The sequence below is a fragment of the Lagopus leucura genome, unplaced genomic scaffold (assembly GCF_019238085.1).
Source record: "Lagopus leucura isolate 7727_CA_CO unplaced genomic scaffold, USGS_WTPT01 Super-Scaffold_741, whole genome shotgun sequence".
Lineage (NCBI taxonomy): Eukaryota > Metazoa > Chordata > Aves > Galliformes > Phasianidae > Lagopus > Lagopus leucura.
This window is the reverse complement of record NW_024962256.1, coordinates 9,861,096-9,884,506: the sequence shown is the minus strand read 5'-3', so window position 1 is coordinate 9,884,506 and position 23,411 is coordinate 9,861,096. Positions and strand designations below refer to the sequence as shown.

At 41.0% G+C, this 23,411-nt stretch overlaps 1 protein-coding gene across 3 annotated transcripts in view; it reads right to left on the bottom strand.

The window, feature by feature from the left end:
* Positions 1 to 23,411, bottom strand: part of DOCK1 (dedicator of cytokinesis 1) — a 273,200-nt gene that overhangs the window by 203,569 nt on the left and 46,220 nt on the right. For all 3 annotated transcript variants that reach the window (XM_042863548.1, XM_042863546.1, XM_042863547.1), the window contains exons 17-23: positions 22,475 to 22,578; positions 21,801 to 21,984; positions 16,789 to 16,886; positions 14,110 to 14,199; positions 13,553 to 13,653; positions 11,590 to 11,724; positions 8,865 to 8,973 (exon numbers count right to left, since the gene is read on the bottom strand). In XM_042863548.1, coding sequence (XP_042719482.1) covers positions 8,865 to 8,973; positions 11,590 to 11,724; positions 13,553 to 13,653; positions 14,110 to 14,199; positions 16,789 to 16,886; positions 21,801 to 21,984; positions 22,475 to 22,578 — 821 coding nt within the window. The remainder of the gene's footprint in view (positions 1 to 8,864; positions 8,974 to 11,589; positions 11,725 to 13,552; positions 13,654 to 14,109; positions 14,200 to 16,788; positions 16,887 to 21,800; positions 21,985 to 22,474; positions 22,579 to 23,411) is intronic.

The window sequence follows — 23,411 nt, the reverse complement described above, 5'->3', positions numbered from 1 at the left end:
TTTAGTAACACACTAAAAAAAAAAAAAGAGCTTTCATTTTATATCTTCAATTAAAACTGCACACTGCGCTGGCACAACCATTAAAATTAACACTTTAATGACTTAAACGAAGCACCGTTAGGTAAAGCTGTTTAAAACATCAATTAAAAGCCTTCAGTTACAACAATTATCAGCCCCTTCGTTCTGCTTTGTGGACAAACTGTTTCAAGTTGAGCATCTCCACATTTTAAGATAATGGTGAAAGAATATATACCAATTTGTAATCTCAGCTGACTCAGTTACATAACAGGCAGTACGGTGGTGCTGGCAGCCACAAGAAGAGCTTCATAAGCCAGAGGTATTCTAAAACAACCCAGTTGATGCCCTTGCAAGAGAGCAGCATTCAGCACAGCTCTCACTGTCAGAAGCTGCAGCTGAAAGCAGATCCTTCATTAGCAGCAGCACAACTGCAGTGCTGGCTGCCCCCACGTACCAGAGAAGGTAAGAGAGGAATGTTAAATTCAGCAAATTAAACGTCCCCATCTTTTAATGTAACATCAGGGAGAGAAAAACAAAAAAAAAGCAATCAATCTTTATTTTTCCCCCCATTGAGATGTATTCAGAATACTATACTACAGGTTTCTGTCTTGGATGTACCTCTTTGTACTGTATAAAATTAAATTACATCACTCTCTGCTCTTGATGTCAGCAGTGGACAAAGGCTCAAACCTCTCATCTCTGCAAGGAGCGCACGGCCACCAAGAGCAAAACCTTATTTTCACAGGATGATAGTGATGCCTGAGAATTCAAAATTCAAAGCGTTAGGGAAAAAAATAATAATTAAGCATTTCCTTATTAACTAAACAAGATTCTTGCAGCATTGCAATGTGACCACTTCAAATAAACGCACAAACCTGGAAATAACAGTCTCAGGGACTTCACTGATAATCACAGAGTTTCAAGCTGGGCTGCATGAATTACTTTACTGCCCAAAGCCCCTTTGAAAACCAACAGTGACAGAGCATTACTACCTCCATCAAGTGACAAAACAACTTATTTTAAGTACTACAAGACACGAGGGGGAAGAATAACCAGAAGGAGCAGTGCATCATCACAACAATGGGCATTTTGTTCCTGTTGCTGTGCTCAAGCTCCCTGTATGCTCACCTTTATGTTGATCGTGGGGGTATGACTGGGATTTCATTCCCTCCACGTGACTCTGGTGTGAGTCAAGGATCAGCACGACTTCAAGCTCAGGTCAGCCTGGTGGCTAACAAAGTGTTTCGTGCCTTCTCTCTCTTTACCACTACACAAACCATACGCACAGCTATGCACTCACACAGGTGTTTATTTTCCCTTTATGACCATGCACCAAAAGGTACTGTATGTATATGAAAAGATCAGTTCACTGACACTTATTAAATGAACCAGCTGCCAGTACTACCTGTGGAAGTGCTGAGTAAGAGTGCAGCACTACAAGGGGTGTCCTTCTAAACTAAAAGTTAAGCCAAGAAAAACAAACAAAAAAACAGCTCACAAAGGAAAAATAAAAGGTGCAGAAAAGGCAAAGCTTTGCATTAAATAGAAAAAACTGAGCAATAACTGACAGTCACAGTTCTCTCCAAGTCCAAAGCACAGAACCCCTAGGTTTTCATTAGTTCACAGAATAATTGCAGCTTGCTTCCTAAATCATCACAACCACTTCTCTGTGCAGAACAGTCATCCTTTGCAATCTCTAAGATAAGACTTATCTTAAGCACATGGATGCATTTTACAGCTGAGTGCATTTTTTTTAAGCATCTTGAGAGTTGGCACCTAAAGTTCTTTCCTATGAGAGCAGTGAGGTGCTGCAACAGCTGCAGAGAGGCTGTGATGCCCCGTCCATCCCTGGAGGTGTTCAAGGCCAGGTTGGATGGGGCTCTGGGCAGCCTGGGCTGCTATGAAACGTGGAGGTTGGTGACCCTGCATGTAGTGAGGGGGTTGGAGATTCACGATCCTTGAGATCCCTTCCAACCCTGGCCATTCTGTGATTCTAAACAACGCAGGTTTTGTTTCACAGTGAAGAAAAATTTAGTGATGGTTTCTATCAAAAGATCAGTTGGGGGAAGAAAAGGGAAAAAAAAAAAAAAGAAACATGCACACAGTTATAAGGTCAGAATGAACAAGACCAAGTGCACAGCAAAGACTTGCCCATTGTGGTCCCAGTCCCTCAGAACAGCAGAGGATGTCTCTCCATTCACTGCCCACTGCCACAGCCCCTTTTTGTCTGATGGGTTCAATAACAAAGGCAAGAAAACATAAGGAATTAGACTTGTCAAGCAATCAACGTTTTCCTTAGGTCTAAAGGTTCAAGGAGTTTCCACGACTTAAGATTTAGCCTTAAAGAAGCATTTCTTTTTTCTGGAACACTGGGAGAAAAGATCACCAACCTCCATTAGAGCACTTGGCAACTTCTCTATAGGAACTGCATAGAAGAAACACCAAGCTTCGCTTATTCTTTTAAAGCAATAGAAAGAGTTTCCCAAATCCCAAGTCCCCCAAACAAGTTGGAGGACTGCATTAAGGAGGAGTCCTGAGCACATATTCTATGCCCAAAGTAACCAAGGCAACGTTTAATAAACCACACAGATTATGGTCTCAAAAACCACCAATCCAACACAGCAGCAAGCCGTGAAGGGCATGTCAACGGAAGCACTGAGATACACCTTTAAAAAGTACAAGACTAGTGCAATTACAGCCCATTCTGCATGCCATTTGGAAAGATAACCCTGAACACCTCATCTCCAAGCTGATGCATTAACACCAATACACTAATAGGACCCAAAAGCATGGCACTGCTTTGCCTCGCAGCATCCTTCTGCCTCTTGGCACGACACAGTCTGCATAAGCACTCAGCACACTAATATGAGAAGTGGTCGTTTTGCTAAGGACCTGAAAGTCGCTTTTGATTTCATTTTGGGTGATAGATAAAAACAGATGGAAGTTTTATTAACTTACTTTTATTTTGAAGTTGGCAACGCTGAACAATCCTGTCATTAAGACTAAACAGAAATGACTGCTGCAATAACAAAACCAGCCTGTGATATACAAATAAAAACAAAGCAAATTCAACCTTTCATTCCACTCTGGGGCTTATACTGACACTGCATTTAAAATAAATTTAAGAATACTGTACCAAGAGCCTCTTTAGAGTAGCAGGTAAGGAAACTGCAGCACTAAGTTTTGGGTGCCATTAGATTGAACAAATGATATTTGCAAAGTTTTAAACAAAACGCATTCAGAGCAGTATAGCAGAGTTTCTGTCTTGGCTGTATCTCTTCGTACTACATAAAAGCAAAAATACCTGATTTAGAAGTGCCATTTGTAAAGTCATTTATTTCAAACACTGCAGCTATTCTCAAAATTAAGCATAAAATTTCTTTGCCAAATACAGTATAACTTTATGAACTCTTTTGTTTGATGAAGTCATAAATTTCTTTTATCTGTGCAATCTGTACATGACTTTAATGTTAATTTTCACCTATTCCCTCACTGAGCAGAAAGCACATCCCTTCTACACAAGCATTATCCCTGGCTGCAAATCTCATAAAGCCAGCCAAATTAAGCCTGGTCAGCAGCTGGATGAAACGATTTCCAGGAATGCCTAAAATCTACTTCTGGGTTGCCCAAGTCTGCAATAATCATCCGTTCCAAGTCACAAGTGAACCCACGCCTCTGGCACAACATTCAATGTAAAATAAAGCATAAAGCACGATCACGACGAGATCAGCACATCAGTTACCAAAGGAACAACAGACGTCCCCATACAGGTCCCTAAGAAAACACAAAACTTAATCCATGGATGCATTTGAGCACTAAATTCATTTAAAATGGTGGCTGTAAAATATTGAACCTGTTGGAAAAGCCCTGCAGCCCAGCGCAGCCTGTTTTGTTTTCTCCTGATGACGAGCACAACCTGAGCAGCCTGCAATGCATTTCTCCATTGAAATACTTCTCTGTGGTTTTAGCAATAAGCACTTATTATTAGGGAAAAATAAACCGTGGATACCAAGAAACATGTACTATTTGTTACAAGTGACAGGAGTTACAGAAACCACACACACAGGAGAATTCTCATTAGAGAAACGCTATCATCTTCTGCTCCAGTTCCCTGCGGTCACATTAGGGATAATTTTTACATGCACGCCTACTTTATCAATATCATTTAAAGCACAGAACTAACTTGCCTGCCTGTATTTTCAGGCCTGAACCACAGCACAAAGCCACACAGAACAGCAAATATCCAAGCAAAGTGCAAGAGCCCTGCTGAGAACAGCTCAGCTCCCTCATCCAAACACTGCCTAAATCAGACAGTGCTCATAAATTCCATACAGCTGATTTCCACTGCTCTTGTTTCAAAGAGATGCAAGAATAAATTACTAGGAAACATTTGCATATTCATCTGAACTTAAAACATCGTGTCAGGCTTCAGCTGAGCTCACACTTAAACAGCAAAAGGTTAAGGAAATAATTATCATGCACCAATTAGCAGAAAACAGGAACAAAAATCAGGGAAGCTCTCTACACGTGTAGCCATTATAAGTACACATAAGCATCCAGTGCTGCACACCTTCAAATAATTCCTCAAATCAAACTGATACTTGAAAAAGCAAACAGCTCAATGTCCAAAGAGAGGCACTGCTGCAGCCCACTGCTACTCATCGTGCAAGAAAGACTGCAGTGAGATGATGACCTGGAACGTCTGTCAGCACAGATCAGTGTTTTCATTTCCCTCTCCAGTTTGGACAACTGCACACCTAAAAAAGCAAGAAGGAAAGGTGGCCCCTGAATGATTGCCTCAGCTACAGCCAGCAGTGATGCAAAAGAAAAGAAATAGTCTGCTCAGGTAACTAAGATAAGATTCATGTTAAACACAAATTCATACCATGCTTGGATTGATCATTCATAGCCTAGGATAAAATATTTTCTTTTAATTCATTCTTTCCTCTCAGTGTTTCAGTTGCGACATATTTGAGGATTGGGGATCTGATAAATGTTTATAGATATCTAAAGGGAGGTGGGAGGCAAATGGATGAGGCCAGGCTCTCCTCCTTGATGCTGTGTGGCAATAGGATGAGGAGTAATGGCCTAAAACTTGAACATAGGAAGTTCTGTGCTAACATGCAGAAGTACTTCTTCGTGGTAAGGGTGATGGAGCACTGGAACAGACAGCCCAGAGAGGCTGTGGAGTCTCCTTCTATGGAGATATTCAAGACCCATCTGGACACTGAGCTGAGCGACCTGCTCTAGAGAACTGCTTTGGCAGGGGGTTGGACTTGATGGCTTCTTGAGGTCCCTACCAACCCCTGCAGTTCTGGGATTCTGTGAGTCCACCAAGAGCTGAAGATGCCAACAGAATCTCTGTACGAGCTTTTAGCTCCTATCAGTAAAAAGAACGTAGCTGAAGACCCACAACTCAAATTTAAATTGTTGGTAATGCTTCCAAAATATTATTTTGCTATACAAACGGCCGCTTATCTCCATGCTGTAAACAAGCTTTTTTTCTCCTCTAGATATGAAGCCACCAACTGCAAACACAAACACTAAGCATCAGGCAAGGAGCATTTCTTTAACAGCAGTGACAAAGGGGTAGGACCCAGCTCCCTGCAGGGCCCCTGCCCTGCCAGCACCACCAGAAGCAGTGGCAGATGGGCACAGAAACGCTTCTCCTACCTCCAGGTCAAGGTTTGGCTCTTCAGGACAGCTCTATGCAAGCAGCTCTCCACAAAAACCCTCTTGGTTTTGTCTCCTCAAAGCCTAAACCTGCAGCCAGATCAGCAAAGCAACCCTAAATCCTTGTATAATTCAGGCAGTTTTCTTTTCATTAAACTTTTTACTTCTCAAGGCCTTGCATGCATCAATAAAAAAAGAGGGGCAGTTTAAATGCAAATTATTAAGTAACTGAAGAGCTGAGCAACAGTCAGGAACAGCTCATCAGCTTCCACAAGGACATAAATATTTGAACAGATGAAGAGTAATTCTTCCCAAGAACATAAGACTCTGGCCATTCATTCTTCCCCATGCAATGTCAGCCTGAAGGCTTCTCCCTTCACAGATACATTGGGAAGAAACAGAAAATAACAACAAAAAATCAGTGTAGCCAACCCAAAGGGAAAAAGTTGTAACCATTTCATAAAAACACTGCAGTGGAAGTTCTGCTCCATGTCGATAAACTATTAAGAAGCATTAAAAGGAAAAACAGGAATATTCAAATCCGAGAATTAAGTACCTACCTCTTTTAATGTGAAGCATCTTAATTTTCTGTGTAGGTCTTTTCAACTTCTTATCTCTCCAAACAGACTTATTTCACCTACACTTACCTAGCTTTGTCAAACAACGTTAAAAAATATATAACTAATAGCCTGAAAGCGATAAAGCTGGATCTGCTGATCTGAACTGAAGAACATCCCCAGCCAACAACTCACCTGCTATCTACATTAGTTTTCTGTGTGACTTCAGCACATGGAATTCCAGTTGCAACCCCACTGTCTGGCCAGCACAGCACTCATACTCCAGCTGCAGCCATGGGAGATCCCACCTCACCTCTTGGCTGCTTCAGCATCCTGCTGCATCACACCTGTCCTTCACAGCCACTCATGGCCCAGAGCTACGGACCAGAACAGCAGCCAGCACTCAGTGTGTGCATCCAGCAGGGCTATCTGACAGCCAGAAGGCAGACCTCACCCTCAGCCTTTCTGATTGACACCCTCTGGCCACCACATTCCAAACTGATGGCCCCATCAAGCTGCCAGCTACAACACCAAGCTGCCCCTCCCGCACTGCAGCTGCCAGCACTAAGCAGAAGCATTAATGCACTCTTCTGAGATGCACTGCTGTACATCTGTCTGCTCTGAAGCTCACCTTGGTGCCTCTCAGTTCCATGAGGTCCTCATGATGTTCCTCACTGCTGGCACAGTACCTAGCTCTCCAGCCCAGGTTGCTGATAGCAATGCAGAACGAAGCCTATAATAGCATGCCTGCTTTCCATGGTTACTGACGTCCTCCCAGAGCTCCAACATGTTTGTCCTACAGCAGTTTGCTTTGCAGAAGCCACTCTCACTCCCTTTCAAAAACACCACCTAACAAAGCAATCCCATTGTACACCTATCCTTTGTAATGGAAACACAAAGTTCTAGCAGCTGAAAGAATTGCAGCGCTTCAGTGGATACTCAAACATAATAAGAACAATCTCGCAAGCTGCAAAAGTCAATACTAACAATTACATATTCTAAGAGCTAGGTAATTAGAGTCCCAAGGAGATGAAAGCAATGAACGAATAATAAGTGAAAGGCTGTGGAGGCTGCTGAAAGGCACCCACAAGTACTCTTCTCGCTCAGCCTTGCACTGATCTGAGGCTGCCTCATTCTCCTGCATGCTTACACCATTAGCTGCAGAGTGGGTGCACTCTGCCCAACTCTGCAGAAACCTGGGTGTGGAGCACAGACTGCAACAGGCACTGATATAATGTGATTTCTGTCCCCTATGCTAGGAAATCTGCCATCCTTTCCCCCCAGGTGAACACAACGAAGTTGATTTGGGGAGCACCTTTGGATTTCATACTTTTCTTCAATGTATAACAATGTCAGAAGAATAATTTTAAAAGTCCGTGTTCATTTGCATTCTGAAGCAGCCCTCACAAATGAGTCTCAGGAGATAAATCTTACATTCGATCCTCATAACCTGCAAACATCCTATCTGTAGCACACGCAGTTCGCGACTCAAACTTAGCAATTTCCATTCAAGGTAAAATGCTCTAAAAGAGAATGGAAAGGCATCTAACTCGAATAGCATCATATCCCTATTTTGTTATCAAATGTTAGTTCTCACTTGCAAACCAAAATATTCCAACTCATAGGCCTTAACTCCCACTGTCTGTTTTTGCCATGTGCTCTGCATAATACCACGAGCCTGAGACCAGCTATTAAGGACCAAGTGTTGAACCAAGTGTTTTCCCACTCCACACTTCACAGCTTCCTCTTGCACAGGCACTGTGCTTTGCCACTGCTTACTTTGCCTCCTGGATGCTATATAAAATTCTTCAAATATACAGCAACTACACACCTGAGCAGGAAAAGTCACATTATTTCCACATTCAACCTCAGTTCTTAGCTCCTTTCTGATCATCTTCTAACCGATTCAGCACAGGAGGGTCAAGAGGTGCATCCTTTTATACCTTCTGTCAGGACTCACAAGGAGAACATCAAGGTGCAGCTCATCAAACGTGTTTACTACAGTTGCTAAACTTATCCAAAGTAAAAGAAATTCAACTGAAAGAATGTGAGACCGGTTTTGACACATTGACCTCCGACTGCTCTAAATTACAGGGCTGGAGGATTTGCCTATTAATGGCTCTGCAATATTAATAGCCTTTCCACTAAAGGTTGGAGACCACATTCGCAATTCCAGAAGCCAGCCATCTCTACCAGAAGTAGGCACCATATTAAAGGGAAAAGGTGGAACTGGAGGCAGAGTTTGCAGTCTGACTCACTCCTGATTTGCCACACAGAAGTACGCACTGGGGCTTCAGATGATATGTTCCTGAACAGCCTAGGGTGTAAGTGCATAAGGATACAATATCAGTATCTGAACAACAATGACTTAAAAACACCTTAAAGATAAGGTTATTCATTATTAACTGATGCAATTTGAAAGTGATGTATTTGCAGCAAGATAAGAAAACTTGCCTGAAACGCATTCTTCATGCAGTCACAAACACTTCATTAGAAACACTAAGCGTTAATTAAGTTAGAGGTAAACACCTTTTTGGGCACAATTACAACAAACACTTTATAAACTGCCTAATTACAGCTGAGGACACAGAAGATGGAGAGCTGTATCCCACATACCTTCACTATGACGGTCTGATCAGAGACGCTGCTCATCATCTCGTTGATGGACTTGAAGAGCTGCAGCAAAGACTCCCTGAAGTCTGCTTCTCCTTTGTTCTCATAAAGTCTGAAAAACAATTGGGTATGTCATAAACAAAAAATGGAAATGCGTGGAAATCTGTTCCAGGGACCGATAAGTCCCCACATCCCTTCATTTTCATTTACTTGAATTCTCAAATGTTTACACATCATTACACTGCACCAAGAGATTTCCTCCACAGGAAACTTAAAGAAGCAGCAACCAGACTGGGCCAGCAGCAGCAGCACATTATTTGTGCCTCCAAATCACTGTGAACCCCTGCATGGCAACCCAATTCCACACGCACAGGCAGCAGTTGGGCTGCGCTCTCCCTTGCCACACCAGCACTAGCAGATGCATGTGAGGACCAATGCCAAGAAGCTCTGTGATGTGGAAGCCAGGAAGCATCCCAAAAACTTGCCAGCAATCATTAAAATCTACCAGTGGCCCAAGGTAAGCGACCTTAAACTCCGTGAAGGAAAGGAAAACACATCAACCCTTTCTTTCCTCAACACTCTTGTTCATGAGAGGACTAAATTTAAAATCTATTTCACTGCTGATTTATGGATAGCTGACAAAACTAGTCCTGTTTCCCACACAGTCAATACGGCTGCCTCAGAGGAATGACTAAAAGTTTGCAAGGTGCCTTCAGACAGGATTTCCAGCACTGATCAGAGCCCACAGCAACCCCTCTGCACAACTGAGCTGAAGAACCTCATCCTCTGGTGAACTCTGGTTCAGTACAGCATTGGAACATGTATTTTTGGAACTCCTTGGAGTGTTCCCTCCCTGCTCACTCCATGTATGCCCATGCACCTCTGCTTGCCTCCAATACCATCAGCCGCCAGCTCCTGAAGCTGCCTGCAGTCACACGAGCTCTGTCCCTGAGCTCATTTTGCACCAAGACTCACCAGAGCAGCATTCACCAACACCTCCCCTTCCCTTTGTTTTCTTCTTTAATTCTTCAAAACCCAGCAAGAAAGGAGCCCTGGGCATGGTGTGCAGCTCAGAAGGAGCACCACAGCCAGGCACTTTCTCTGTACAGTCTGAGGATGATTTCTTCACTCTTGAAGGTAAGCAAGCTGTACTAAGAGTTCATTATGAACTTCTCCTATTAGAAAAGGAGGAGTGGCATATCTTTTTAAAATACATATGGAAATTGAGGTGTTCTTGCTGCTTTGCCCTGAAACTAATGCGTATCATTTTTAATACTGCGTTCACAAGCCTTTGGGAGCCACAGGCACTATTAAATGCTATGTAACAAACGCACAGGAAATACAAATACCACAGAAAAATTATTAAGTTGCGCTATTTTCTTGTGCAAGCTTTTATTCCCCTTTCAGGTTAAAACTGGGGGCTATGCAGGACAAATTACGTGTTAATCCCAGTTTCAATTATGGATTCCAGTGTCCCCCTGAACACATTAGAGAGGTGTAGCACATACTAATATAAGGAGTAACCAAACTTGACAGTCCAATAAATCAAACCACTTCAGACAAAAAGCTTTGCATTTCAGAATGGAAAGCATAATAAAAACAAACAAGTCAGAGTCTCAAATATGTTTCTATTGCCAGCTATTTAACATACATCTCCTTAATACACCTGGTAATACACAGAAGCGCAGCAGCTATGAGAAGAACAGTATGACAGCATGGCAGCACTTCCACCACTGCCTTCAAAGTTTAAAGACTTTTCTACACTGAACATTACCACTGGAATCAGTACTGAGTAACTCAAATCATGATTTTTCTGAAGATTACCCAATCTTTTGCCCTTACAGCATTGATACACAGCACACCAGGACTTGCCATGCTTTAGTTAGATGAACCAAGCTAGTACGCATTACTCAGCCCTGAACTTGTCTGATACTACATTCCCCAAATGCTATTTATATTGTCTATCATATTACTAAAAGTTAAAAATACGCTTTTTCCAATAAAAGATCCTGCTTCCTTGCTGAAATTTCTCAATTAAATCCTACACTTCAACATTATCATCATTTCAATTGCACATCTCAGGCAGGATTGCAGTCCTACAGCAGAACAAACTGCGGTGTCATTCAGCATTCAGAAGCTTTTCCAATTAATCCCCAGTCACTGAGAATTACAGCTCCGCAATGCTGAAGCACTCTGAATTACTACTTAGCATGAGAAAACCCAACGGCCACTGCTGAAGGGTCATACTGCCTCTAAATCCAATCTCCAGCAAGATTTATTTTTTTTCCCCCCCCATTTTAAAATGATTTGTAGGTCCTGCAACAGTATAAATGACATTCAGTATTTTAATGGATATCACAGCAAGAATCCTAAATGAGTCAATTGCACTTCTGTCATTCACAGACAGGTTGATGGAGCCGGTGACTTCACAGCTCTACATAAATCCCTTGCAACAAGTTTGTTTCAGTCCTTTCACTCTTTCTCACAGACTGCGTCTTAATTAAGATGAACACAACGAATTGCTAGTAGCACTTTTCACATTTTGGGTAGAAAACAGAACACTGATGTCAAAATTAACTTAAAATAATTATTTGTAACTTGACTTTATGGACAGACAGCACCACTGAGCAGCGGTGCACATCAGTGCTTTTGAGGGAACCCAAGTGATCCTTTCTGGACAATCCCACCCGTTGGAAGGCCAGGGATTTCCCACAGCCACCACACTTACTGATTGAACAGTATCCTGGACCGGACTATGAACTTGAAGATGTACTCCAAAGCTTTCATGGCTTTGAAGAGTTGGTCAGTGATACCACATTTCTCAGCGTTATCCACGTACGTTTTTAAAACTTTAGTCAGCTTGCTGTTCCAAAACAGAAATACAGAGACGTTATAAGCATGTTCACAGCAAAGAATTTCAATGCTGGGAGACTGAAAGAAAAACTGTGTTTCACGTAGAGCCCCCCACGGTACAAAATTAATTATGCAACTAATAAATAGACATTATGAACTTGCTTGTGCTGATTAAGCAGCTGCAACCTGTTCTTGGGTGAAAACACAGACTTGTGTCACTCAATACACAAGCAATTGAGAATGTCTTGATAAGATTCCTGTTACTCTGGATATTCAAGGATGCTCCAGTTAATAGGCCAATACAAGGGCACAACTACCACTAATACTAAAAAATAAAATAAAATAAAATAAAATAGAATAAACACACATACTTTGTTAAAATTGAAGCACTCAAAATGGGAATGTCTTGCTTCATTAAGGTCTTCCTTTATGTAGCTTTGCCTGCTGATTTTGGACTAGAATTTGTGAAATGTACTGCTTAAAAATTCATAAGACAGCAGCTAAGAATGTGGAATAATGGAATTTCCAAGTGTGTCAAATTTGGAAGTAACACAATTTTAAAAATAGCACCATTCTGACTACCTCATTTTGAATGAATATAAACCACTTACATAAATGCAACTACAAGCAATTCTGTATTAAAATATCCTAGCTACAGCGCATGCTTCAACGTGCACATTAAAAATAAGTACAACCATTGAATCACAGAATGGCCTGGGTTGAAAAGGACCATAATGACCATCTAGTTTCAATGCCCTGCAATGGGGCAGGGTCGCCGACCACCAGACCAGGCTGCCCAGAGCCACTACACACAAACACTATATACCACTACAGACAGTGCTGTAGAGATAGACATCTTGATATACATGCATTTCTTTTAATAGGAATTAACCATTTGAGAATTTCAGTAGCCACCTGGATATTCTTCATGCAACCTCTCGTAATGTAGCCTGGTGCAATAAAAACAGAGGCGCAGCAGGGATCTGTCACAAATCAAGCCAACACTGTTAGGTCTTCCCAACACCCAAAACTGAAACCTGCTTCTACATCTCTCCATTTAAAGGAGGGATAGATGCTTTCCCTGCCCTAGCAGCAGAAAGGCCATCTCCAGCTCCCGCAACAAAGGCAGGTGCTGCAGGAGGCTCCATCCTTTGTGTGCATCCACCAAGGCAGCAGAAGTGGCAGCAGCTCAGCACAGTGAATGGAACATCAAAGCTGTGACTAAAGGCATAACTTCTTCACTATTCTAAATCAATACTCCTCAAACCTTTTCTGCTCACGTAACAGAGACTGTAAAACAGCAAAGCATACAGCAGGTTTGCTCGGCTGAATTTTTTTCCTCTGAACACCAAGAAGATATCCATTATGTATTTTTCTCCTACAAAAACAGTCTGAAGCAGCAACAGTGGACCTAATGGCCAAGAAATACCTAAGACAGCAAAACGTAATGGATCTTTGTTTCCTCTTCACTACTTCCTCCCCAGAATGACAGTAATACAGATTATATAGGAGAAGATGTCAATTTAATCCACCAAACAACACATACTTGAAGAATCTTAAACAGATACTACTTCCTTTTCAAGCGTGACTGAGAAATGATTACAAATATTTTCCTTACAAAACAGCTTCTGAAATAGTCAGTTATCCCCTCTTTCAATACAACAAAGTCAAGACTTTCTCCTTGCAAATACTTTATTGCTGCTGTTTTACAAGGGGAAGACATAATATATTCAGTCTTCCACACATCACATTCTATGGGCAAATTCCTAATTAAACAAATAACTAAATAATATCATCTGGCACATCCCCAATTCAAAAAAGAAGTTTTGAAGACTTACGTGTAGGCTAATGTAGCACTGAAATGCTTCTTAATGTATGTTTCCAGGACGGGATTAAAATGTTGAAATTTTCTGTCAGCAATCAGTCCAATGATAAAAACCTGAACAATGAGAATAATTATTGCAGTGCACACAGAATTAATCCCGGACATTCGACCACTATTTCAGACCACTGCAGTAACATTAAAAACAAAGAAAGGCTTTGACTTTTGATTATCCTCCCCATATACAAATACTTTCCCTTCCTGTGAGCGTTCCCTGCTCCAAACAAAGCTTTCTGACCCAGCCCTAACTTCTGCTGCTCATCCAACTCCAACACTTGGATCCTCTCTGGGAAGACAACACGATGCCATGGCGCCATGCCTTGCATTCATACCCAACTGCAATTTCAAAGACAACAAAAAGTTTCCATGCATTTTTAACCAAAAATACTAACTAGTCCAAAGCTAATAATGACTGCATCAATAGAAAACTGCATTCTAATATTGACATCACGATCACTTTTTTATTCATAATTACAGTACCTACATTTTAGTCTATGCAGGATGCAAACTTACCAAAGCATCAAACACCAACGTGTCAAATGTCTCACTCTCTGAGTTCTCCATCATTATGTTAAAAAGTGCATCCAGAGTGTCTTGGAGGAACTATGAACAAATACAGAAGCCACCACATTTAAGAGGAAAAATAAAAATCAGGTTTCACATAGGTTTATGCAGCTTTCATTTATGCAAGATGTTTTTGGAAGTTAGCTGAGAAAGGGAAAATTTAACATTGTTTTTCTGCAAATTCTTTTTAGTTCATTATGTAAATCCATATCACTCAAAAATAGGGAAAAAAAAATCAAATCATATTTGGTACTTGAAGAAAACATTTAATTGATTCACAGTAGACGAACAAAATATATTCCAAAACTCAGTACCAACATACAGCCAACAGGGTCATGCATGTTCTGAAGACTGATATTTCACAGCACAAACCAGACAAGCAACTCAGGCTCATGCCAAACCAGTCACCCTGAGCAGTTTGAGCTGAGCAGCATGAGAAGTGCACAGCGTATGGCTTTTCACAGCTGCACAATTCCAAATGACAGCATACATGCAGGCGTGGGACACAGAGCACACAACCTCCTGCCCCAGCCCAAAACCTACAGGTCTATCCCTGTACACAGGAAGTCTTCACTAGCCAGCTGGCTGGACACCCTGATCTGTGCAACACGAAAGTAAAAGCAGATTAGTGTCAGGGGATACGAGTTGAACAGTGATAAAAGCTGTTTTACACGTATTTAATTACAGCACTGCATCCCACTGACAGCAAGCACCACATTGGTAAGCCAGAGATAAATACAACCAGGTGTATCAGCACAGGTTTCTGCATCTGCTCATCCTCTCCCATCAGACGACAAAAGCAACGTGGGGTTCTCCAAGGTAGAATTCTCCAGCCCAGCATTTGTTTTGGTTGAGAGAGAAGAGGCTTAACCTAACTAAGACTTCTTGCAAATTTGTCTCAAAGAAAAATGTTTGTTTGTTTTTTTAATCTGGTAGACAAAGTACAGCAGGGGAGGAAAACATAAGCAAACACTGTGCAACTGCTGCCTGAGATTATAACCCCAAGCAGCTATTACATGCCTTGTGAGAGCAATGGAAAAACACCTCAACTCCCACCATCCTCCCTTCGGAGCTTCTGTGTGTGCAAGGAGTTTCCTGGTCCAAAAGTGATTCACTTGGACTACCTGCTGAATCCAGAGGTAAGTCTCAGGATCTAATGTCAACCTAGAAGCTTGCTACATACAAATGAATATCCAAAATATCAGCGTTTAAGCACTAGCAGCTCAAGGAGAAACTACAGCACTGTTAGAAGAAGTTTGCCTTGGTTTTAAGAGTACTGTCAGGCCCAAAGCACTGCCTGCTTGGGTCTTAAGTCTCCAAAACAAAGGATGGTCAAAAGCCTGAGCCACAACCGGGCAATCCTTGGTTTCACACTGAGGCATCCTACATGGCACGGCATTGGTACAAGTTTTACATCCCTGTACAAGGACTTCACATAGCAGCACGAGGGATGCAGAATCAGTGCTGCTGCTATCAACAAGAAAACAATTTTCAGGCAGGGAGACAGCCTACACAAAGACTATTTGAACCTAACTGTAACAAATACAGCAAATAACTGGTCTACAAAATAATGCAAGAGGTGTAAAAGAGCAGCAGAAAGCACTCGCTCTTCCGTCCTACGTCTAAATCAAGTTGTGCCCCAATTCCCACATACAAGAAAGGCATGACTAAGGCTTCGTACAATTCCTACAGCAGTGCAGGGAGATGGAGCCAGAAAACTAACGTTGCTCTTACTGGAACCTCATTTGCACAGCATTCTGATGCTTCTAAAATCACCAGTCTCCATCAGGCACTGATCTGTTGTGCGCTCACTGATGTCGTTTGGAGAAGAATGAAAATTACAAATGACAGCACTGTGACAACACTCAGAACCAAGTGCCAGGGTCAAGTTTTGAGCCGTCCAATGATCCGTAATGAAACAGCAGTAAGGAAAACCTTGCCTAAAAACAGATCAGATCTGAGATCCTATTCTCACCATGCTCAATAAAGAACAATATCAGCAGCCTCAAGTATTTTAATGTCACTTTAAGACACGCATTCTTCAATATTTCTATTAAAAGCATTAAAATCCAAATGGAGCTAAAACACTCCAGGCCCTTAAGGGTCATCTGTCCCAGTACAGTACATCTTCTGACACTTTATTATATTCAATTTAGTAGAACACATTCAATAAACTCTCAGCCTACTCTTTTCCATAAATAAGTCTGTCTTTATGTAGCTCTGTGCAAACACTCAGTGGCCTTGGCAAATGTAAATATCTTGGCTCAGCTCAGTATTTTCAGGGGAAGAACTTCACATCCATCTATTAAAAATATATAAATAACACAATGTGATGATTCTAAGATCTTGCAAAGAAAAAACACCTTTGCTTTACTGCGTCCATAAATAAAAGTCACAGGAGTAACTAGAGAATGCCACCAAAAATTTCTTCATTAATATAAATTTGCAGGTTACGTCTGTTTTTACCAGCACTTAACATCTGAAATGTTCTTAGAGGGAAAGAAGATTGGCATCCTGAAGGCTAAGAGACACCTGGCTATGATTTAATTTGCACATATATGTGGTAGGGTAAGGGAAAGAAAAAAAGATAAAACCACCAAATGAACATTTGAGAAATTAACTTGTTACCTTAACAACTTCACCACCATCAACTTTCATCAACTGCTTCAAATTCTGCTGCAGCAGGTTCGTATTAGATCTCCATTTCAGAAGTCCCAAGAGATCAACTAGAGATTAAAAAAAAATTCTTATTATTATTATCATTATCATTTTTATGTCATATGTCATTATGTCATGACAGTTATTATGTCATGTGGGATATTTACATTCACACACACTGTAACTGTGTTCAGAACAAACAGGTTTATTGCCACAGGTCAGCCATTTTCACTGGACAATAACACGTGTCTATCATACCTCTGACACTGCAGAAATCTAGTAGAGTATCCTTGTCCTGAAATAATTGTGAAAGGCTTTAAATAAAAGCAGAATGATTTTGAAATGTCAGTGAAATCTGGGCCAAGGAAGCCCGATCCCTCATTTCTCATTTGCTGTATACAACAGTTGTGTGCTTAAAAAAAGATGCCAACATATAATTAGTCATCCACCAACACAGCGATATCCACGGGGCTGTGATTCTTCCAGTGTGAACATTTCTAGCTTCTCTGCTCTCTCTAAATACCATGAAAGCAAAATATGACAGCACAAGCCAAACAGTAGCAAACTAAGTTAATTCAGGGGGAAAGCTGTCTGCTCAGTAACTCATAACATCCAAACTAGTCGGCTGCTCTCCAGTGATGGACTGCGGCACAGGTTGGACCATGGGAAGAATCGACTGCAAGCAGTCTGGTCCTCAAATTCTACATCCCACTGTTAAGATGGTGTCAGTCCATCTTTTGCTGATAACCACAAAACACAGCAGGCATGCTCTCTCTTTTACTAGTTCTGAAGAACCACTGCACCATTTTTCAGTGAGACAACTCAATCATGTTCCATCTACAAACAGCATGCCGTTAGCAACCACACTGCAGCACCAGTAAGCTGTACCCACTTCTGCTTTCTTTGTTTTCTTTAAGATGCAACACAGAGCTGCAAACAAATCCAGAAGTCCAAGCTCACCACACCTTCACCAAACTAAAATTGGGAAAAACTTCCTGCTGGTTTCATTAAGTCAGTTTTCAGCACACAACAAGCTGTCTGTAAGTCATCCTTGGTAGGAGAGCCCAAAGAGAAAACTACGAGATTTTAATGATTGCCTTGTTTAGTGACTGAATTACAAATGCATACTACTAAATAACAAAAAACGTGGCTAACATTGTGTGTCTTCTGTCGGGGTAACTCTTAAAACAAAAAACAGCATCCCCAAACCAATCTCCCCCATGCTTTATTCAACCCCTCAAAGCACCCAACAGAACATTTGCAAAGACATCCATCTGTAGAGTCAAATGTGCAAATAACACAGAGACCAGAGCAGCTGCTAGATGTTCCCAACATCTTTCACTCTACGGTAGTACGGTTAGGGTAGTAAGGGTAGTGGGTGGACTCAATGATCTTTAAAGGTCTTTTTTCAACCTGAGTGATTCAATGATCTTATGGAAGGAATAAAACTGTCTCCAGTGCAGTTTTGGTTGGAGTAACTTCCCCTCTTAGCAGACTGAAACAAGCCTTCTCTGTCTTTGGGGAGCGTTCAAAGCTGAACTGATGTAGTACAACAGCCACAGTCCTCCATTTTTATTATTTTTAATTTATTCTATGGGAAGTCTATAGGTCAAAACCAAAGTCTCAGAAACTCAACATCAACAGAGAAAGTGCTTCTGAAAGAAAGTTGGAGATGTCTCTACGAGTTAACCAAAGCACTTCATGAATACATTTATATCAGGTCTCTAACACTGAATTGGGTTTCAGTTGGACTTCTAAAAAGGCACCAGCTTGACAAAAATGAGCTGGACAAAAGCCAGCCCACATGTTTGGAATGGAGTTGTGCAGTGCCCCAAGAAAACAAACCCATGTGCACTTTCAGTGTGATGGCATAGCAAATGCATAATGAATATACATGTGTGAACTGAAAATGTCAGCGTGGTCCAACAATGAGAAAGAGAAAAATAAGTTACAGTGTACAGAAAGAATGCGCCTTCACTCTGTGACTGCAAGCATTCGCCCCAGCAAAGCACCAGTCAACCACTTCATCCTACTCTCTCATTAAGCATAGGCATAAAATAATACAGTAAGTAGAACAGGGTAAGAATGTGAATTATCCTGTGTTTATTCTGTAGAAAACAGTAATTGCTATAGGTTCTCTAGATCAAGTGAAATTTATCAGGAAACATCAGAGAAAGAAGACTGAGGATTTTTGAATGCAAAGGGTTAGAATAAGTATCTAGCCTGCCTGTAGCCAGTAACAACTTTCACAGCTTAACACATTTGATGCTGTAAGTTAAACATGAAGATCATCTTTTATATCTCAATTAACAACAGGCAACACACGGTCCAGTTTCCTGATTATATTCTTCCCTTGACTCATATGCACGCAGATGTTTCCCTTCGCTGATGCGCCAACAACACATCAAGTGACAATGGTGATGTAAGGCATCATCTGAAAACACCTTGATAGCTCCAGGATCTCTCACTGCCTTACATTCCAGATTTTTAATAGAGATGATCCATTTTATTACATCAAAATGAGTTTGATATTTATGCCCAAGTCTTTCTTCAGCCGATAAAGGACATATTTGTTACCGTAGCATCTTGAGAGCAGAATAAAAGTAGAGGTACATGGCAGCTGAATCCTGCATGTCTGGGAAGGACCTTATCTTCTTCCTCAGATGGCAAAGGAGCACAATGTGGTCAAAAGGCAAAACCATGACAAGCAGCATATTCCAATGCCTCCAAGAGTTCATTCATCTCTGAGGCAGCTGTGGCTTTGCTTGGCATTGCCTTTTATTATTATTATTTTAAACTGTCCTTCTCAGGACTGTGCACCTTACACTCCTCTTCTTCCTAAAAATTAAACTCAAAAATCTAAGGAAAACATTGTTCCTACCAATGTATTTTGCTACTAATGCTAGTTGCAAAAAGCAATATTAACACTTTGCAGTTCATAAGGAATGGAAATCCTATGAGTGTTAGAGATGCTATAAACAGCCTGCAACATCAACCATAATGCAGAAAGAACCACATGATTTATTAGCACAACTTCACAATTATTGAAAATGAGATTTAAAGCCTATTCTAGGAAAGCGGAGAAAAATATCAGAGATGACCAAAAGGAGAAAATTATTTTGGTTTTGGTAGCTGAGAATAATGGTTCATTTTTATTTATTGCTAATTAAGGAAGCAGTATTGTCTCACAGTTCCACAGAAGTTAATATCAGCTTAAGAAACTATATTCCGAAGGGCACAACCAATTTCTAGGTGAAGAATTTTAGAAGTTGTTGTGTTTCCTTTAAATTAAGGACCAAAGAATTAATTAATCATCTCTATTAAAAATCCGGAATGTAAGGCAGTGAGAGATCCTGGAGCTATCAAGGTGTTTTCAGGTGATGCCTTACATCACCATTGTCACTTGATGTGTTGTTGGTGCATCAGTGAAGGGGAACCTTGCATTCTTGTCTAAGAATGCACAGTGATCTTCTTTAATATTGTAATACTTCGAAGAAGTGGCTCTGGCAACTTTAAGGAAGTTGCACAGACAACATTATTACCTGTATTAAGTAGAAATCAAAGCTGGAGGCATATTATATGTAAATGAAGCATGGAAAAATGCCAAGTCCTGATTTGAGTAACTCTAACAGGAGATGTTCTTTGAAAGCAGTCAACATATTGACCACTAGGAAATATTTCCAAACACTATTAATGTCTAGAAAAGACTGAGAAAGCAAACAAGCAAAACAACTCCAACATTATCAATCACAAACCAAAAGTACTTCCATTTCCCACGGTGGTTTCTGTATTCTACAAAATCCCCAAATCACTGTGTTACTGCTGAGCTATGATCCTGTATTCGCGATGAAATTCCAAAAGTCATTTCTGCATTTTTTGCTAAGCATCCTCTTAGGCTATAAGACTGCCAGACTGCAGTAAGTCTGATGTGCTCTGAATATAAAACACTTAGGATGTGCTTGGAGAGAGATGTCCCTGGAAAAGACTGCAACAGAACTGTGAGTTGAGTAGGAAATCGCACAGTAGTAACTTTCCCCCTGAACAGAGGGGAGACCAAAGAATTAATTAACGTGACAACTCCAAGCACAGCTTCCCCATCCCCACCTCCTCATCCCCAGCCTCAGCCCCTGGTGACTCAGGGAGGAAGGATGCCACTGCCCTGCATGACTCAATCCCAGTGACCCACCCACACTCCCAGCCCACCATCGCTGCGAGGAGAAGCCATGGCAACCAAGCACAAAAACTAAAAGAGAGGGCACAGTCTGGAAGTGTGAAATATTTGCTACGGTGACTGCCACCAGCCCTGGGTGCTGCAACCTCTGGATGTGGCCAGGCAGCTGACAGGTACGCATGAAAAATGTATATAAGGTGGTTTTAAAAAGAGCAAAATGCACCAACTCCATTCCTGGCTTTCCATGAGAATATGTCAATGGCAGAGCGGCCTCCACACAACACATCCTCACGTACACAACTGTCTGAAGAATGACACAGCTCTCTTTAGGTACAACATACAGAAAATACTGGATACTGCACCTTGGAAACAATACAAAATAGATTATTGTGGAGCGCAGACATGATGTTATCTCCCCCTGAAAATAAACTCACCCTCTCTTTTAGTGCTATTATTCATATCCTCGCAGCAGTGAAATGTCACAGGGCCTGTCTTCACTGTATTTCAGTATAAAAGTCTCAACTATGTAGCAAACAGAGGCAACCCTGGGTTAAAGGGATGCAGATATATCCTGTTTACTTGCAGACATACTCCCCTAAAGTAAAACTAAGCACGTGGAGAGAGCATAGTTGAGATACTAAACTGTGAGTAGATACTTTCAGAGAACCTTGGCAACTTAATCCAACATAGTGTGTCAAGCCATCCACCATCCCACCCGGAGGAAGGGAGATTGAGAAGACTGCATACAGATCAGCGCATACAGCTCCACTCAAGCTGCAAGACAGGAACTCCAGCACTTCTATGAACTCACCATTCTGGGTAAGCTTTGTAGAACAGACCAGAGTAGAAATCTGGAAAGAGTCTTTGCTGATGGTGCAGCTACCAAGGTTCTGCATGCTCTTCCCCGTTGCAGAGTGTCCCTTTTCCTCCAGCTCTATTTTAGTGGAAGGCAGACTTAAATATGTGGAGGCATCCTCAAGCTTCTTTGCTTCTGCCTGCAGCAGAGTTTTACATGCAACATGAAAAACAATTTAAAAAAAACGAGCAAAAAATCCTCACAACAGTAAAATTTTATTATTTACCCTGGAATTTCTTAAGAGTTGGCTCCACAATTGGAGTTATCCAATGAGTCGTTAACAATTGCACTAACCCATCTACAGCCTGGAGCCAAGATCTGATATTTAAAGGGCTAGACAAGTAGCTTTCCCCCCAGCCATGAAAATCCATATAAATAAAATTCAATTACAAGCCTAAGAAATTCAACAATTAAACCATCCCTGAGAAAACAGATCCCAGGTTTAACCATCAATCTGCCATACTGGCAAGCTGCACAGTACTTGCTAATTAGTTTCTTGATCTACTATAATATTCCACAACAAGCATCTTGTTGTGTGCATCACTGTACATCACAAAGCAGTGCACTGGAAATAAGCAGTGCTCATAGTTGGCCACCAACTACGGGCAGAGTATCTCAAAATTCTATACCTTATAAACTATAAGGTCATGTTCTCCATCTCTCAGCGTTGTTCCATCGTATCTCATGAGCTTCACAAATGCTAGGGCAAATATTTTCTCTGATTTATCTTTGGCTGTTAAAAAGAAGAATCGTACATAACTAAGTATTCAACATTAGCAGTGACACTTCATCTAAGGTGTAAAAAAAAAAAGGACAACCTGTATGCAAGTGATATCCTTAGAATGGCTCTCATTGCAGAAAAAAAGTAAAAAAAAAATCCTAAAACATGGTCTTATATGTGTAACATAGAACCAAAAACAGGAAAAAAAAAAATGCATCGGTGTCTGGCCATGCTGACCCACTGTACAACCAATATAGACTAGCTAATGCATTCAGGTATGCTCTCATCATTCAACACGTGGTATCAAAAAATAACAAGGCATCCGTGGTTAACAGAAATTGCAAATAAATTACAAAATAAAACCAGAAGGAAAGTGCAATCAACTTGAGAACTTGAGGTGGGCCAATGAGCCTATGAAGAAGCACTGGGGCCCTAAATCACAGACTGCAATTAATATTTAAACTGGGGCTAACCTAACTGTTCGTACCATCACATATATATATATATACATATATTTGTTTTTTACTCTAGTAGTCTGCAGTTCACAATCACAATTTTGACACCAATGACTCCAATTATCTGCATACAGAGTTTTCATTAGTAGGCACTAGTCTCAAAACAAAGAGAATCTCTTATTAATGACCATTCTACAAAACATTCTGCTTTAACTAAGTAACTGTCATGGGGTGATGAATTCCACACTACACAGATGAGCATATATAAGAAGTACTGCATATCCTAAAACGCATCCAATGGACACCACCCAGATTAACACCTTGGTCAACACATGTATTCTGCAGCAAAAAAAAATTGCTGCCATCATAAAAAGGTATTCTTGTCCATTG